This window comes from Dermacentor silvarum, chromosome 11, assembly GCF_013339745.2.
Source record: "Dermacentor silvarum isolate Dsil-2018 chromosome 11, BIME_Dsil_1.4, whole genome shotgun sequence".
In the NCBI taxonomy this organism is placed as follows: Eukaryota; Metazoa; Arthropoda; class Arachnida; order Ixodida; family Ixodidae; genus Dermacentor; species Dermacentor silvarum.
In genome coordinates this window covers 74,955,019-74,974,239 of record NC_051164.1, presented here as the reverse complement: position 1 = coordinate 74,974,239, position 19,221 = coordinate 74,955,019, and the positions used below count along the sequence as shown (strand labels likewise).

The 19,221-nt window shown below is 42.9% G+C and overlaps 1 protein-coding gene across 1 annotated transcript in view; it reads left to right on the top strand.

Moving 5' to 3' along the window:
- The window catches only part of LOC119433828 (putative inactive tyrosine-protein kinase Wsck), a 43,805-nt gene extending 31,023 nt beyond the window's left edge, over positions 1–12,782 (top strand). The window contains exons 11-17 of the mRNA XM_037701090.2: positions 2,599–2,762; positions 4,590–4,691; positions 4,753–4,823; positions 6,707–6,747; positions 7,483–7,579; positions 8,043–8,133; positions 11,666–12,782. Of these exons, the coding sequence (XP_037557018.1) occupies positions 2,599–2,762; positions 4,590–4,691; positions 4,753–4,823; positions 6,707–6,747; positions 7,483–7,579; positions 8,043–8,133; positions 11,666–11,737 (638 nt within the window). The 3' untranslated portion in view covers positions 11,738–12,782. The remainder of the gene's footprint in view (positions 1–2,598; positions 2,763–4,589; positions 4,692–4,752; positions 4,824–6,706; positions 6,748–7,482; positions 7,580–8,042; positions 8,134–11,665) is intronic.
- The last annotated feature ends 6,439 nt before the right edge of the window (positions 12,783–19,221 follow it).

The window sequence follows — 19,221 nt, the reverse complement described above, 5'->3', positions numbered from 1 at the left end:
TGTGGGAGTGGGCGCATGGAGCAAGGAGGGACCGAGCCATTAGCGGCTAGCGACCGGGGGCATGATGGTGCGCACGTATCGGCGACAAACCCTGTGACCTTGCACGGCCTCACGTTTGACCTTGGCTTCGCCGAGGCACATATAAAGCGTGAGCCACTTCGCCACCCCCGCCTTTGTGCTGCACACTCTGCACGGCTGTTTCGTAGTGTCACGTAGTAGTGACGGTAGAGAAAACAGTCGCAAAACTGTGTATGACGAAACTTGTTTATTGGGCGAACCTGTGCCCACAAAAGCCAGCTACACTCAAAGCACAACGATAGCGGCGAACACAGTCGGCGATCGTCGAAAATCTGATCAGCGGCGAAGCGCGTCGGCTTTTATACCTGAGTCATCGAAGGTTCCAGATTAATCCCTGATGCCCGCGTGTCTTCCAGAAAGTTCTAGACAATTCGCGTCGGTCATACAATCAGATAACATAAGCGTCGGTGAAAACAGGCAACGGAAAGAAGCATCGATAACGTTCTAGAAACTTCCGATACAGGCGCGTCCTGCGCCGAGCGATAACGTTTAACATTTGTTAGCCGGTGGAAAGCGGCCACCGGTGAAAGATAAACATGTATATGTGTCAATATGCTGCGGCTGGAGTGAAAAAAGTCGGTGCGGTCGCATGCGTGGCAATGCGATTTTTTGAGGGCTCAATTCACAGGATTGCGATTTTAACAATGCGACTGATGCAACACCCAGGGTTGCTTGCTGTCAGGTTTTGTCGCACACGCCGCATAATTCTTTTAATGTAATGAAAAAGACGTGCGCATTATAAGATAATTGACCTCTCTTTATTAGGACCAAATAATACGTGTTTCGTAATTTAAAAACGATTTGAAGTGTAAATTTGTTTTGTAGTGCGCAACGGCGGTTCCTATGCACGACGTACGTAAACAGCTGTTCGCAGCTGGTTGTTCAGCGCCGTGTGTTCTCATGTGCCTTCTATGCGTCGCTCTGACTGAATAGAATAAAAAGTCCCCAATAATGTTACGGGAAGGAAGAAGCGTACTAGTATTTACAGATGGGTTTTAATGGCTGCGTAGAGAAGCAAAACCCAGAATCTTCTTTGTCGTCTCCCAGGGCATCAACCATGTCCTCTTCTTTCCACATTACATACTGTGGCATTACCTCCGTCGGAAGAAGCACCTTACTGGTGCGACTCACTGGTTCCAGAAAGGAACGGTTTGAGGCGGCTGACGTTGATGATGTCAGATAGAGGTGAAGGCACGGTAGCATCCAGTGGAGACAATTCATATGTGACAGGCGTCACCTGGTGGAGGATGCGATAAGGGCCGTAGTATCGCGGAAGGAGTTTCTCCGAAAGACTGACACGTCGAGATGGAGACCAAACTAGCACAAGAGCACCTGGTTCGTATTCAACGTCGCGGTGGCCCTGATCGTAACGGCACTTCTGACGCGTCTGTGAAGCAGAGAGACGAAGACGGGCAATCTGGCGTGCCTGGGTTATTAATTATTTAAACTGCTCCATACGCGCAATTTTTGTATGCTACTCAACAAATTAAAACTGTAACGAGCCGAAAAGGCCATGTCGTCTCGTGGGGATTGAACACCTTGTAGTATTGGGAACTCGCATAGGTGTGTCTACAGCATTTGAAGCAAAGGTGAAAATGCACTTCGTTTGCTACGTAGAGTGTCAACAAACGCATAGAAATGGGAGAATGTAATCTGCGGCACAAGTTTTTTATTCTCCCTTCGCGTACGTACCGGATTCAGCAATCCACCTCCGCAAGCATCGCACTTGTTGAGCGAGACACCATTTTCCAAAACAGACAGCGAAATAGCTCTCGGCGCAATTTCGACGGAAAATCGCAGTGATCGCTGCGACGTTGCGACCAATCGATTGGTCGCAGCCGAAAATCGCAGAGTCGGCACTGCAACTGCAATTTCCGTCGACGAAAATCACACTTCCGGTGCAATCGCATCATGTGAAACGGCCTTTAGGTTGTCGCCCCTCTCAAGGCTCACTTCCACCCCTCCGACGTCGGCAAGAGGGTGGAAGGGAGATGCTTTGCTGTGTGTGCAGCACAAAGGAGGGTGTGGCAATGTGGCTCATGTTTTTTTTTTTTTCTTCTTCTTTTGGAGCACATACCCCGAAGCCAGATTTCATTGTCAGAACCAATAATTCAGCATCAGAACATTGTAGTAAGCGGTTTATTTTACCATAGAAAACGTACAAAAGTTGACGGTGCATCGGCTGCTCCTTGTTATATCTGATATATTGTTAAAACCGGTATCATTATGAGCGGGTTCAACTGCCTATATTGAAACTTCTCAAATTTCTAGTGTTGGTTAGTTCTAGCTACCTGCTGGAAAGAAGAGCGCATTGGAAGTGCATCAAATTCACAAAATACTTTTTCGTGTCTTGTTTAGAGAGAGTTGTGCAACACATTAATGTTTCTAACGCATTATGGACAAATGAGGTACCGCAAAGTTGCCACCTATACTGATATTTCTTTCTAGACTAAAGCACTGTACTAAATGACCCCCATAGCCAGACACATTGAAATGTATGCCTCATTTCATCGTCAACAGAGCTGCTTCAATTGGCTGTAGAGCAGCCTTCGAGTTCACTGCGTGGCCTCTTGCTGACCAGTCGCCACGGTGCAGAGGGTCGAGTGTCGGCAATCCCCGAGGAACGCCTGGTCGGCCTGCTGGTCTCATTGGCAGCGGGCATGCACCATTTGTCATCCAGAGGGGTATGGGCACCCGGTTCATTACCATAATTGCATGCACTAGCATTTTGCTTCACTTCTAGTTGGACCAAAGGAAATGTGAGGACTTGAGTACTTTATTGGCTTCTCTATATAAAGGGACGCTAAAGAGAAACACTAAATCAGTTTGACTGTGGAAGTATTCTTTCAAAACTTTATAATTCCACTTTATAGATTGTATATTAGAAGAGAGAAAGGATGTCAAAATTCCATTTTGGAATTTCGTGCTGAAACCTCAGTGCCAGTACATGAGTGTGAGGTCACGGATTTCAACATACCTTTTTCATATTTTGGGCTTTTGTAGATCAGTAAGTGTTCTTGAAACTTTCCAAGTTCAGTGTTTGGCTGCTTTAGAATACAGTGTAGTCCATCTTTACTGATAATAAGTTAACTTGGTCCAAAATGATGCCGTCGAAATCCATGACTCGTCAATCCTTCATTTTTGAGCCTTTTCTGGCTTACCACACCTCTCCCACAATAAGAGTGGCTTCCCCCCTCCCCCTTTTTTTTGTATTTTACAAGGCTAACTTCCCAATACAGCTCAAATAATTTTTCTCTTTCGTGTTCCTTTAAAAGGGTGTTTTGATTTGATTGATTGAGAGAGCTTGAACATCCCAGAGTGAGAGAGGGGCTAGATGCCAGATGCCATAGTGGAGGGCTCTGGATTAAATTCCTGCATCTAGGTTTGTTAAAGGTACGGCCAAAGCCTGTTAACTGAGCATTTTTGCATCATTTTTGCATTCTGCCCCCATTATAGCTGGCCCCTAATGTCTGGGATCAAGCCCGTGACAACTTCGAATTGGCACATAGTCACTGTTGCATCCACTTATTGTTGTTTCCACCTGGAACTACGTAAACATGAACATGATCACAAATTTTTACATTCCTGTAAAGAAATTTCCTGCAGAATTTTTCGCATAACCGCTGTAGGATCGGTTCTGTGAATGGTAAGCTTATTATTGCGTAAAAAATTTTAAAGAACACGACAGCTCACATATAGATCAAATCCCAGATCACAACCCAGGTCAAATCATGGGCAGTTCGATAATTCGGACTCCGCCTGCGTGACCGCATGCTAATTTGGCCACCGAGTTAAGCAGAAAGAGCAATGTTGTTGCTTTGATGTGATTGCCTCAAAACAAAAAGTAGCAAAGCTTAGTCAATTCAGTAGTCACCAACGGCACCCAAACCACAGGAGAAATCAAACCAAGTCACTAAGTTGTGAACGATACATTTGTAGTTTGTCGTGTGCATTCCATGCGTCCAGCGCTTGTTCCTTTATGTGTGAAATAGCGACATTGTCCCGCACAACTTCTTCGATTGCTATTATAAATTTTTGACTCTCAGAATCACTAAGCAGCATCTTATGGTGCCAACTTCACCTTTAATGTCTGCGCTGACAAAGGTGGTGATTAGGTGAATAAAGTGCTGCACAATGACCGTTGCCAAGAAACCTGCAATCATTTGGCTATCGGAGCGTGGTCAATCTCTGTATAAGTTGCCAGAGGACAGATATCTGGTGCATACAGTGACCACACTTTCAGTTATCTGTAGCGATGTCATAACAGTTGTTTAAATACAGACAGACCAAGTCGCCCACAAGCATATACGCATGCAGGAATGCATTGATAAGGTTTTTTGGTCATTTGTGGAATAGAAACACTTAATTTTTGGTGAATCCATTATTTCGGACTCCTGATTACACGGACTTTTAGGCAGTCTCTGCAGAGTCCAAATTATCAGTCAGCAATTCTGTTCCTCTTTTGTTCTACACTGTAGAGAAGCACAGTTGAGTTTTGTTATGGCTTGCAGGTCCAGCATGGCCAATTGTCCACCCGGAGTGTAACCATGGTCGAACCACTGATGCCGAAGATCAGCTATTTTGGTCTGGCTCGGTATAGCCCTCTAGGAAAGGTACGACCTAACCCCTTGCTGCTTAGCGGTTGGGTCCTCACGGTACCATTTTATTTTGCAGAAACTAGACTTCACCCGGTGGTTAGCCCCTGAAACCCTGCGGACTGGAAACCATACAGAGAAAAGCGACGTGTATGTGTCATTTTTGTCTACTAAATTCAACATTGTATACTTTGTTTCATAATTAACAGCCAAAGTTTGCAAACCTACACTAGTAGTACAGTCGTACAAACTTACCACTCTATACGTTTTATGGTGAACTGGCTTTTGATTAGCAATGTCTTCTATGGCATAACTTCATATGTGTTAAAAGTTATAGCGACCATAGAATCACTTGACATTTATGACCTTTTGCTTCCGATGTGTGATGCTCTACATTTTGGTCACAAGTGCAGGAGCTGTACTTTAGAATTCGTGCAAATGTGTGCTGGCACAAACATATCACTCTGCGTGTTTAATCGTGCATAGGTATAGATCTGAGATGCCTTCTATCTCATAAAGTAGAACCTCGTTGATATGATCCCATTACGTATGATTTCCCAGCACCAATGTTTGTGATTGAGAACACAAAAAATTACCCAATACAGCTACGCTTATTTTTTAATGGTTCATAAGTTCCTGAAAAACACTATCTTTCGGCGCCAATGTTCAGTAGATCACCAAACTGCGATCATATATGTTTTCCGCCCGCCAGATACCGTGCAAACTATAAAAGGTGCAAGGCACGCGCAATCGAGAACAGTAGCCGCCCGCCGCAGCAGCTTCCCCACAATACTCGCTCACCCATCTTACGTGAAAACACTGGTGCACACTAAGTTTCTTATTCCGGCAACAGCAAATCTTCTCCCGAGTCGTCGCACACCGCATTCACAGCTATCGCCACCAATCCTATTGCGATAAACATCTGCACTTATCAGTTTCACAGCACGTGGGCCGTAGTGCCATTGGAAGCATACTGCACGCTTTTAATAGGCGATAACCCAAACGTTGCCGGCTGCAGGCAGCGCAAAGGAAACATCACATATCCCACTGGCGGCATCGTATTACGGTGTTGCCCACAAGCTTTATTTCGTTTATATTTCCCATTGCAGTCTTAAAGCACTACACAATAGGAAAACAACAACTTGCCTCTCGGGTCACTTGGGCCCTACCAGTTCGACGCGCATCTGGGTCTCGTGCGGCAACAATTCACACTGAGTCGGCATGTGAAAACTTCCTGCCAAAATGCCCCTCTCGAAGAAGGTGCTGATCCATGCCCAATTGGACGAGCGCAAACATAAGCTTGCCGAAGCCGCACGTCTCGGGCTGCTCAATCCCTAACAGCTCAGCTCACATTGGCGTCTGGTGCTGCAAATATTTGTGCAACACTTTGCATTACGTAGGTGTCAACTACAGTTGAGTCTGTCAGTCTTTTTAGTGACTTCCGATCGCACGTTTTCTCGGTTAGTATGTTTGTTATTGTGTTTTTTTTTTTCCAAAACATGTGAATGAGATTCTACTGTACTATGTTCTAGTATCATGACTACAGTGTAAAAAGTAAATGTGACTTCAAGTCACTTGTCACTTTCATACACTTCGTACACTTCTCCATTGCCTACAGCGCCTGCCATGCAGCTTCTGTCATGCACAAACCTGCATGCAAGACATTGAAAAGACATCCCACATAGCACTGGCACCGTCTCCACATCTTCTACCTCACTTGATAAGTCAAACATGATCGTACTCGACAGAACACTGTAGAGAACTAAGAGCAGCTTGGCACTCTTTTTAGGAAGCACATGCATGATCCAAAAGGCAATTTCACACATGACTACTCTTTTGTCTGTTGCATGAAAGCATGCATTACAGTCTGTCCAACTGACAAAAAAGCCAGCATTAAGTGCTCACGTGCGGCACATTATTTAATCGCTGATACTGGAATTTAGAACTGCTGACACTCATAATTTGCATACACAGTAGCTGGCATGTTTTGGTGCACAAAATATAATACGGCATTCATATTACACTTTGTGCAGGTGGTCCTTTGCAGTACTTATGTGGGAAACGTTCACCTTAGGTGAGTCTTTCAGCAAGCTTATGCAGCCATCAGTTTTATTTGGTACATCTAAAAGTAATGTTTGACATTACTAATTCTGACGTTACAATATCTTGAACGATAGCACAGTCAGCTTTCAATTATGTAATATTGGCAAATGTGACCGACCATGTAATTCAGAGCTGCATTTAAAGAATTCAAGAAGATTCCAAATTATCAGTCAGCAATTCTGTTCTTCTTCTGTTTTACACTGCAGAGAAGCACAGTTGAGTTTTGTTATGAAGAGTCAAAGAATTCAAAGCTGCATTTTAAAAATTCAAGAAGTGCACGTACATGTTTAGTTCTCTTAAATAAAGCATTGGACAAATCAAATCATGTCTTGTCAAGGCCAGATTAAGGAAGTAGACTGTACGTTAGATTGTCCTCGTTTTTTGAATTATCTTAGTCAAACGTAAAGACTTTGAGCAGCTGAATTTCCCAAAAGAAATTATTTACATGTTACCATTTGCAGTCATGTTGGTTCACTTCATGCTTACAATTGCGGTTTAGCTGTTGTGTTAAAAATGAAGAAAAAAAAATGACCTTGCTTAACATTTTTGCCTCGTCATTTAGCACTCTTTCTTTTTAATGTTTCAAGTGTTTTAATGTTTCAAATACAGCAATGTCCAAATATGACCTCGCTTCTACATTTGTATGAAACCTTGGAATGGAACTTTCCTCTTAGAGCAGCTGTCAACTTGGAACAATGCCGTGCAGGTGGAAGTCCCTATGTGGATCTATCAACCTCGGAGGTGGCTGATCGTGTGATGCGGGGCCTGAGGCTGACAAGGCCACGAGGAGTATCGATTCCCCTGTAAGTTTCACCAGCTAGGACAGTCAACATTCGGCAGTCACTTGACCGACCGATATCATCGCGCCCACAGTGCACACGCAGGCGTCCTGGCGCAGTTGCCATGACACTTGTAGCCCTTGCTATTTTGCTATTATGCTTAGATGCGAGGCATCCTCAAATATAGATTGTGCTAAGGCTTAAATACATGTTGTACATGCTGTGGAGTGCTTCAGAGCAGTTATTTCTTTCTTCTTTGGTGTATGTATCTGTGAATGAAAATGATACTGTCACATCTGCTGCTTGAAGAGCAGATGCTTCCACCCATAGTTTCCCCATCAGTTCACCAAGGACAACAGCAATCTACAGCCTTTGTGGCAGTGATGACATAGTGAAACGCTCTTCAAAATTGATTCGTTTGCCACTTTAAAATGCGTACAACCAGCCTTTTTTTCAAGTGCTAACCTCCCACCCAATTCTCTTGCAGCTATCGCCTCATGCAACAGTGCTGGCATCATCAGGCCAGGGACCGGCCCACCTTCCAAGAACTGCACTGCTCCCTACAGGCATTACAACCAGTAAGAAGACACACTTACTTTGGCATAGACAGTTCACAAGTTTCTTAAAGGGGCACTAAAGTGAAAAATAAGTTTAACTGTATTAATAAATTACCCTTAAACATTAACAAAAAACCACTCTCACAGTCAGAGCAGGGTTGATGAGCCAGGAAAGATGCAGAAATTAAAGATGGGTGACGATGCCACATTGAAATTCCCACACCTGCTTTGGCAACATAGAATTTGATGGCATTTGCTCTGGCCTCATAAATTTTTTTTATCGGTAAAGATGGACTTCATTGTATTCTAAAGGAGCTGAAGGCTGAGCATGGCAAGTTTCAAGAATGTTTACTAGTGAGTCGCAAATAGTATCAAATTGTGGGTTTCAATAAGGCGAAAAGCATTATTTTGTCACAGATTAGGTCAAACTAATGGTGCAGGCTTAATTAACACCATTGTAGTAGAAAATTAACCACATTGCACTGTACCCCTATAAAAAGTGCACCGCCCTAAATATACTCATGTTGAGGCAAAACTGCTGTGTGGCACTCTTTTTGAAAATGGAGCGAGCGTTCGTCTGGACTAAGCAGGGCTCATGCAAGGCAATTGTGTCTGGAAGTCGGCTTTGCCATTGCCCACAAGAAGCAAGAATTAGTCACAGAATAGGTCAAATTAACTGTACGGACATAATTAGTGCCAGTAAAGTCTAAAATTAGCTACACTATACCATATAATTCACGGTCTCTGGGATTGGTCCACCTGACTTCTTGGTCAAAAAAAAAAAAAAGGGTCGACCAAGTGTCGATGCTAAAGAAGACAAGGTCGATGTAATTGCGTGTGAAATACGATGCAAATGAGATACAAAATGAGTAAATAATGAACATGAAAAATAGGCAGACAGACACAGAATAGAGAGACATAATCAACATTTCATTATAGTGCTATAGAATCATTTTAAGCGTGCTGTACGTCAACCCTGCCTTTTTTAGCGTAGACACTCGGTTGACCCTTTTCTTTTTGTCCTGAGAGCATTACCTGCCCACCATTATGCCACCTTATATTCATGGTCACGCTATTTACGGGCAAATATGGTACACTGTGAGCGCAAGCGCACAGGCATACTGTGATTTGTTTTTATTAGCCACTATGGCCCGATGCGTTGAAAACATATTTAATTCCAATGTTGTGCCTGTAATGTTGCACCCGTTGAGGTCGAGGGGCCGTGAGGAACTAATACATTAGCATTTGGTTAACACACAGGCCTGTGTGACAGGCGTTGCTCTTATAATGATGTGCTGTTCTGCACACATCCACAATGGTGGTTCAGCGACCATGGGGTCGTGCTGGTAACGATTAGATTGCGGGATCAAATCCCAACTATAGTGGCTGCATTTCGATGGGAGTGAAATGCAAGAACACCCATGTAGCGTGCGTTGGGTGCACGTTAAATAGCCCCAGGTGGTCAAAATTATTACGGAGTTCTCTACTACAGCATGCCTCATAATAGGATCATGGTTTTAGCATGAAAAAGCTCAGAATAGAATTTTTTTCTTCTGCACAGCCTGCAACCGAATTCTAACAATGCACCCATGCAAGTTCAATGGGCTGAAACTTAGACGCTAATCACATGTGTTTTTTTTTATTATTTGTTTGAATTAATGTGCATATGATACAGATTTTGCAGCATTTTTTAATTTACTGTATAGTTGATGGAGCTAATTCTATAGTCATGCTGCACTGCAACCAGCCTTGGTTGCAAAAAATTTTAACAACATAATGAATGTCGGAACTGAGTTGACATGAAGCTATTTCAGTCTTTACTGTAGCATGGGAGTCATTTGCCAATTATGGGAGGCTTTGCGCCTTTGTCCGACATTTCTCTTTTTACATGCCCTTGCAAAGGGTCTAGGTTGTGTCGTTAAAGTGAGACAGTCACTAAATTGCCGTAGAATTTTGCTGCAGTGTCGCTAAAATTGTTGCCAGAACTTTTGAACATATTGTTCAAAAATTGTTGCTAGAATTTTTAGTAATGCAGGGGCGAGATCGCACAACTTCGCAAGCATCTCGCTTTCTGAATGCTCACTTTGCCTCCTACGTCAATGAGTAAGCGGTGTTTAATTGGCTTCGTGCTGGTAGCCTCTGAGGAAAGCAAAACGCTGGTGAATCACAAGAGAGCAAGCGAACGTACGAAAAGCGAGATGCTTGCGCAATCTCGCTCCCGGCATATTTGAACACTATAATATAAGCCAACATGGCGTAAATCGTCTGCCGACACGTTTCATATTTGTTTAATGTCCGTGGAGGTGAGGTATGCAGGTCAGCAAGGTGTGGAGGACTTTTTCTTTACGGATACACTTACACAACAACGGACAATGAGAGCTGAAATTCTGTGTTTACCTTCAGACTGTAAGGTTACAAATGCAGCACAATTCAAGTGAACATGAGTTATCTGATTTTCCTAGCACCAAAAAGGTACTTGGTCCACATTATCCCTGGAATGTTAGTTCTCAGCGCTCCTGAAAGGAGAGTTAAATTCTGGGACACGTACTTGGTCGCATGTTAACATTAGCTATGAAAATTACGTTATCTTTATACAGGTCAAATACTACACTTCTGCCTATTAATATGCCTGAAAGCTCCGTGCAATACTGATTTGTCGAGAAACCATGAGACAAGGAAAGCAGTGTGTTCAAACTGGCGTGAACGAGCCCTGCCGCTTCAATATTATGCCTTTCTAAAGTCAATCTGCCTTATTATTCACCTAATGCATTCTAAATTGTAAAACTTATATACTGCTACGCATGCAAATAGTCACGGAATGATCGTATTTAGTAAATGTGCTGAACCCGCAGCATTAGGACACATTGATATTGCTTTTATAAAAAAATATATTTTTTTTAATTTCATTTTGTCAGCACAATGTGAATCCTGTGAAGGTCACCGTGCTGTGAACCACAGTGTGAAGACCACTGATGTAAAAGCAACTGTTGTTTCACCACGGTCACAGAGCCCACGTGTCATACAGCCAATTTCGCCCGCTTGCATATAGCTTTTGAATAATCAAGTGCATTCTAGAACTGCAGAAGTGTGTTGAATTGGGCTGGATGGCTCATGATGAAATGGGTAAAAACAGCGCGGAAGACAGGATGAAAGCAGAGAAGACATACACAGCGGTGAAGGCCGTTTTTGAAACTTTCCTACTTTCAAAGTCGCTGAAATGTCACCGATTTTTCTGTCACGTCGCTAAAATAAAGGTAACCGCACGCTTAACACAAAGTTTCGTCGCTGAACAGACAAGAAAGTTATAAAATCTAGCGACAAAGTAGCAATGGCAACACTTGTCTACAAGATCTTGTGAAGCGTTTGTCGTACCAGTGTCGTACCAATACAGAACGTTCTGGTGCAGTTCCTAGATGGCAGAAAAATAATGGTTCGGTGTGGCTCCAGTTCAGCTGAAAACAACAGTTCAGCTCTGGTTTTCAGTTCAGTTCTGATTCGGTTCAACACCTTGGTATAAGAGGCCTTTTGTTTAGCTCGGAATGTTGCTATGCAGGACGCCCTGCAGTTCACCTACCACGCCGGATATACATACAACAAGTTCAACCCCCTGGCTGACGAAGCGTGACAATCCAGCAGAGGCCATCTACTCCAGCCATGGCTGCTTGCAAGTGAAGCCCGGTGACCCGGCAGCTACATTCCAGTGATCCACAACGATGGACAGTACTTCCTCACTTGCAGCAGCATTGTTAAGAATCTCAAGAAGGGCACTTCAGGGCACACAAGTTTGATGAAGTGTCGCACAGACGTGTGTTTGTGTGTGTGCGTGTGAAACAGCATTCACCACAAAGGAAGGGAGGCTTTTGTGTTTGCTATTCAAGGCGACTCCCATGTTTGTCATTGCATGGAAAGTACAGACAAAAATATGTCAGAGTACCAAGCACCATTAAGTGGCCATCTAATGCTACTGTTAGCAATTAATGCAAAACTGCAACAGTAATTCTAAGGGTTTCATAGATACTAGATGAAGCCAAAGCCCATGGTACAATGCCACAGAACATTTGTGACATGCACTGATGCAATACTGACTATCTACTGTTCAGCTTCTGCCTTCTACCAGTAGCAAGTCAAGACCCTCCAGAGTGTCACACCACCACCATGCCAAAAGCCTCTCCCACAAGACACATCAGCTCTTATTCTTTTTTAGTGTTGTGTTCATGGTGCACTGACAGCTTCTTTTTTTTTTTTCTTCTTCTTCTTCTTTTACTTGACATTGACCTCTGACTTCAATTTTCTTTCTGTATTCATGACAGTGACATAACTTTTGTCACTAGGCACGCTCAAAAACATAACGAATAGCTCACTCAGTTTTCTAAGTGACTAAGCAGTGACTAAGCAGCCATCAAAATACAACTCGGGTGATCTGATGCGAGATGTGTGAGCCACGTATGATGAGCATCTAAGGTTCTTGTGTAAAGCAAAAGTTATTTGACCCACCTGTCATCACATGGTTGAGCTGGCAGATGTACATACATCCTGTAGCATGTATAGCCTAATGTGGCCATTTTTGGGCTCAAAATTGGATAAGCACTTTTATAAGCTAGTTTGCTGCTTTATTCCAGATTAGCATTGCTTTTCTTTGTGTGTGTGTGTGTGCTCTGGCCAAGTGTACAGGAATACAATGATAAAAAAGAAAACATTTGCCATATTTTAGAATTGGTCTTCTTATACAGCATGTCCTTTGAGGACCTAAGTTTATGAACACTACAGCAGCTTGTTTGACAAAGTTTTGAGTGAAATCTTGTTCTCCCAGCAATGTGGTGAGCATAAGTAATTTCAAGTTATCTTTCTGTGATACTCTTACGTACTCGTGCAAAGCACATGGTCCGTGTGACTTTGAAAGTTTCCGTCCTACGCCTTTCATCTCATCTATTCTTGTTATTTTTTTTTTCTTTACCTTCAAAGTAGGGGCAATCTAGGTACTGACCCAACGTATACATTCCAAATGAAATATTTGCAGTTCTATGTGGCTGAATATCCATCAGAATTTGTGCAGCATTTTTAGCATATTATCACCTTGCCACCGTTACTCAGCGTTACCTACTAAGTGCAGTACCTACTGTGTTACGGGCGATAATTATTCCACCCTTCGTCAGCCAATGACATCACTCTACCGGCATTGCACTATTGCTACACCAATACGGAATCAATGCCGCGCAAAGCTAGCACTTGAACTTGCCTCGTGAATACTGTGCACTGCCATGAAAGTGAGAGCAAAAAAAAATAAGCGTATCACCTGCACTGATTCTCAAGACAACACTCCTTCGTTCAAGTAGCCTTAATGTGGTGACTTGTATGATTCACCCGAAGTGGTACAGTGCACTCAAAAGTATTGAGTGTGCAACTAAACCCCCGCCTCCCCCTTCCTCCTCCACTTTTCTCTGTACGCTTTTGATGACCCTTTAAAGGGGCCTTTGAACCACCCCTCGAGATTGGCGATAAAAACAGTCCACGGATAGCATATACTGCTGTGAACATCTCAGCCAAATTTTGCAGTCGTGCGTGGAGCTCGCAAGCAGAGCACAAAGTCGCCTTTTTCTCAAACGCTCTCCCTTCAACAGAACCTTGCTCCTCACTCTTTTCTGGATGATTTATTTCATAATATAGCAGATTCTCATCATCATCAGCCTGCATTTATGTCCACTGCAGGACGAAGGCTTCTCCCTGCAATCTCCAATTACTCCTGTCTAGCGCTAGCTGATTTCCGACTTCTGCCTGCAGATTTCCCAACTTCATTTTCATATGCGGCTGCTATTGGCCAACAGCTGAGATCAATCAAGAAGGGTGTTTGGATCAGGGCGCTTCTTCCTACTGTTGCTGTGTATACTTATTGACGCAGATAAATAAACAGGCTGGAATAAACTAAAATCTGCTTCGAATTTTGATAATAATTACGTACTTCCGGAAGAAGCAGATCATCGTCTGCGCAGACTCAGCCACATTCGCCCGCGTAGGAATTGACCATTGGCCACCCTGCTTATCAGTGTCAAGGCCCAACGGCCCTCGCTAATTTCGACAAATTTTTAACACTAAACTAGCCTCTTAAGGTCAGACTTAAGGTCAGACTATGCGCATGCTTTCCAGCACGCGCACGCTCCTAGCCACTTCTGGTTAGATGCCTTAGCAGACTTTGCATTGTATTGAGGAACACATTGATAGCACTTCAAAATGCACAAGTTGGATGTGGCTACTATCCGTCGATCAAGCTGGTGCAGGACAAAGCCGGTCCGCACCATCTAGACAGGAGCATATGAGCACAAGTGCGCATTCAAGCCCTGTCGTGCACAAAGCAAACGCTGCACATACGCACTGCAATTGCATGTAGCTGCTGTCTGCTACGTAGCATAGATACCGCGGCTGCCATGGGGTGCTGTGACGAGTCTGCTGGCTGAGGACAACTGTGTTTGACACATAGTAGGCACCAAAATTGGAAATAGTGGCGTCTACATGAACATTCAAAATCAAATTTGAACTATTCAGTAGGCAGAGTGTTTTGGGTACAACCCGCTCAGCCGCACCTTCACAGTGCAAGTCATTTAAGAAGGAGCGGAAGCACCAAGAACGGGAATGTTTGACTGCCAATAACTCCGCTTCTGCTGAACGCATTGAAGTACTTTTTGTGGCAAAGTATTTCTGAAATAGTCTAATTTAACTTCAAATGCATTTATCGACTTCGATAAAACGTGGTTCAGGGCCCCTTTAAGAATGAATGAACAAAGCCCAAATGCATTTATGTATTTCAACTGTATGTACAAGATCATCTACTCTTATGGGCAAACATCTTGTTAGAATTTAGTCCAATTGTAATATTAAACGTCAAAATGTAGCGTCCTTGTGGCAAAAATTGCTTGCGTGTTGCCCAACATATATATATAGTATCTGTTAAAAAGCATTAATCCACAGGCTTTTATTTCAAATTTAATCCACTTTGAGAGCCTAAACACTAATTAGCTATTCCCATAGAAGTGGACAACCCTGCAGGCAAGTTTTTTTATTCAAGTGTTTAGAAAATGGAAATCAGCCGAGGTTGTGTGCAACTTTTCGCTATGTGCACCAGTGTGAAAAAGTATTCAACATTAACGGCACACTCTCGATGCCAATAGGTGGTGTCCAAATCGCACCCCCAGCGACGGCTCCCTTGCAGTAACGGAAGCCAGTCTCGAAGGCCTTGCTTTTGTGTATTGCAAGTGCGGAGACAAGTCGTGGTTGCCATGTTTTGGACACCAGCTATACAACAATGGGGGTACATTTACGATATTTGTGAAATAGTGGTCTGGTTGTTCATGTGTGAAAAGTGCTCATTGTATGTTGTATGTAAAAGCAGTCTGCTTATACGTAATTATAACTGTTTATAACAGTACAGTATACGTCTTATATATTCGAGGCTGTATAAAATCAGCTTAGATACTCCGATTATATGCAGTTGTACAACACATTTTCCGACCTACCCATCATTTAACTGGATTTGGCCGGTGCTCAGCAGTTATCCCGCTTTGTAGTTTCACTTGAATTTTGTAAACCTCCTACCATTTTTGTAAACCTTATATATATATATATGTGAAGTAAAGAGTAACCGGAGCCGGCACAGAAGTAGTTCAAAAAATAGAAGCACGTAGGAAAAACATAACAAGACTTTAGTGACGTTTCGGCCGGGGTCCGGCCTTCATCAAGAGTGATGAAGGCTCTTGATGAAGGCCGGACCCCGGCCGAAACGTCAGTAACGTCTTGTTGTGTTTTTCCTACGTGCTTCTATTTTTTAATTATATATATATATATATATATATATATATATATATATTGATTACAGTACTATGTATATTTTCATTTTATTCCGAGGTGAGGTTGTTGGCTCTCTTCGTTTTGCATTCAAGCTTTTAAACCAAAGCCCTGCTTTTTTGACACAAAGTGATCGTGACAATTTTGCATTTCTACCTGACCAGCCAATAGTATTTCCCACTTTGAACTCACTTTGAAGTATCACAGTTATACAATACTATTAGTTCTTTTTTTGCACCCACATTCCCTATTTTTCTGCCTGTTCAAGGTTGTGTATATTTCCTAGTTTGTATCCCATTGCTACAAGGTCAGGTAAACTAATAACACGTAGCATAATCATCACACTTCTCATTCCACTTGATTCTGTGACATTGCAAGTAATCCACAATCTACAGCCTGTATACTTTGTTGTTCTCTTGTGGCCTTAACTGAAAGTAGAAATTAAAATGCCCTTCCATGTGGTCTTTGGTCAACCAAGAAGACTCTGTAAACTAGATAACATCTTAGTTGTCAAGTAGAGTCCCTGCAGCTTGATGAATACATCAAGCAAAACATATAAAGCTGGTAAAGCCTGTAAAACTATGTGAATATGGGATAATGACAACCCTGCTACACATTGCTAGAATGTGTAAGTGTGATATTATTGCCTGCTGCTGTACATCTACGGGGTCACTTATTGCTAAGGGTCACTCATTGCCAATATCAGAAATTTAGAATACAAATCGAATATGTTGGCTTCAAATCAAATTACTGCATTCACTTTATTCGTATATTCGATTATGTCCACATGTACGTAGTCACTGCATTTACTGAAGCTTGTCTGATAGGGCAAATGGCCATTTCAAGTGCCCATTGTGAGCCAGCCAGGAAGAGTATGGCTCATTTCTAAACGGTCCAGTTGAAGAAACTTGTAATGGTATTCGCACACAACGTACAATCTTCATCAAAAGTATACGGGCCAAGACCGCCAGGCTGACTACAGGCTGCTTAAATGACTTTCTTTGGTTTGCCATAAGTTCCAACGGCCTTGGGAACAAAAAGAACTTGTATCCAATGGTCTGGAGTGTAATGAGCACTACAACAACCACATATATGGTGGAGGGGCAAAGTAGCCCATAAAGTTTTGAAAAAAAAAAACTTTACATAAGTTCATTTACTTCCTCTCTTTGCGTCTGTGTCAGCATTTTCTCTTTCTTTTCCTACTTTTAGGAATAGGAAATATATTTGGTATGCAATGCAATATTCAAATCTCTTTTCTCCCCCTAATATTAATATTCATTTGAGAGTTTCACTGTTTGAATATCCCTACTTTTGCAGATATGCTGCCCTCAATTTGTGCATTGAGTTGCAGCTTCTGGAGCCACGTCGTATCATGTTTGTGCAATATTCTGTCAAGCCTGTGTGCCCTGTTTCTTGTGGTGTCAAGATTGTCTACTCAAGTTTCATTGTTTTTATCTGCATCACTCGTCGCAGCTCTTGTCATCCGCTGTGCACTGAAGGCACTTCGAGGATAGTTCAGCAAGATTATACGTCCTCTGCGATGTCATTCACTGCCTTTGTACATTTGCAAGGTTTTTATACCGGTGCTTTTATTTTACATTTAATGCTGGAGCTCGTCCTTGCAATATGCTCAGATAGACTCGTGTTATTGAAATAAAGATATACTTCTTTTTAATTTTCAAAGCCCACTGTGTGTCCTGTTGGTTCTGCCACTAGGGCATATAAGCTTGCAGGAGGGGTTCCTGTGCCGTTTTATCGTGGCACAAGCTACATGCCACCACAACAAATTCAAAAACATACCAGAGAGACCCTGCCTTTTTTTTTAGTCCGAACGGGGGCACCATCTACGGTGTTATCACGAAACAACAGAGCTTTGCAGTTTGCGCAAGGTTCCGTGCTTCACCCAGACAGTAGTAGGAGACAGTGTGCGAGTATTAAAGCATTACCCCTCACAATTTATGTCCACACACCGTGGGACATATCACATGTCATGCATTACGTATCGTAAAAGGAAATGACACACAGGAAAGGGAGACAAATGCTTGATTGCAATTGTCAGGAATGCACAAAATGAGTGCATCGCGGAAGACACAGATACGAGAAAGGATGGTTTACTGGCTCACGGCCTCGCTCGAATGCAACAGCCGTTGCTGCCGTGTTTGAGTGCAGTCGTGGCGGGCTGTTCTTCTCGACCCCCACGACATTGTGCTTTCACCGCCGCAACCATAGAAACACCTAGCTGACCTCCAACGTGGAGCTGGTACAACACAACATGAGAAAAAAAAATTACGATTACTGGTTTTAAAAAATGCACATATAAATTGTCTATTCAAATGAGATATATGTGAAACAACTTTTAATTTACAATCATTGATCATTACGTTTCAAAGCAAATTCAGAGCTCCAACATACGTTATGTTGAATTTACATTTGATATCAATTTCACCATAACATGGCGGCCTTCACCGCTGCACAAAAACCGTTGCTTTCGTAGTGATGGAAAGCACCATATGTAACCACGGGAAGCCGTTTTAGTCCCTCATAATCATTTTGTAGGAAGCGTAATATGTACGAAGGTATGATCAACTAATGTGCAAGAGGAGGAGGAGGATGATGGCTGCAGGCAGATCAAGTGCAAGACATGCCGGCAACTGCTCCACCCAAGCGCCACCTTTCAGGAAAGTTTGTCACTGTTCAGAAGTGCAGCACGAGACGGGTGAACAAGACAACGCACTCGGTGAGGTGGTACAGGACACCCTACACATTCTGCAGCACATTCCACAGTCACAAGCCAGGGACACAGCAGCAGTTGCATCTCTATGGAATTTGTATACATCCATCAGCTGCGTACGTGTAGCGCCACCTTTGCCACTTCTTGTGACCGATTCCCTGTCTTCATTTTTGCAGCGAGCTAACATGAAACACCGTCTCTGGAAATGGAGGCTGTTTAATTGGAAATACAAGCAATCCCCACACTATAGTCAGATTTTGAAGACAGCTAGGTCACTTCTTATCTGCACCTGCAGACATTAAAAATTCTGACAGAATCACATATTGAACTCTAATCAACTAGAGATCGGTAACTTACTAGCGCAGCTCACATGTTGCAGTGGTCCCTTGCTCACATGTCGCCTTGTCCAAATAGCGCGAGCACCGTTTACACTACTTGTACTAGAAGCGGAGCTAGAAATGTGTTCGTAGTTGTCAAGACTTTCCTCTTGGGAATTAAATCAGGATTAGCGTATTTTGCTCTTCGTTCTTTATTTGCCAATCACT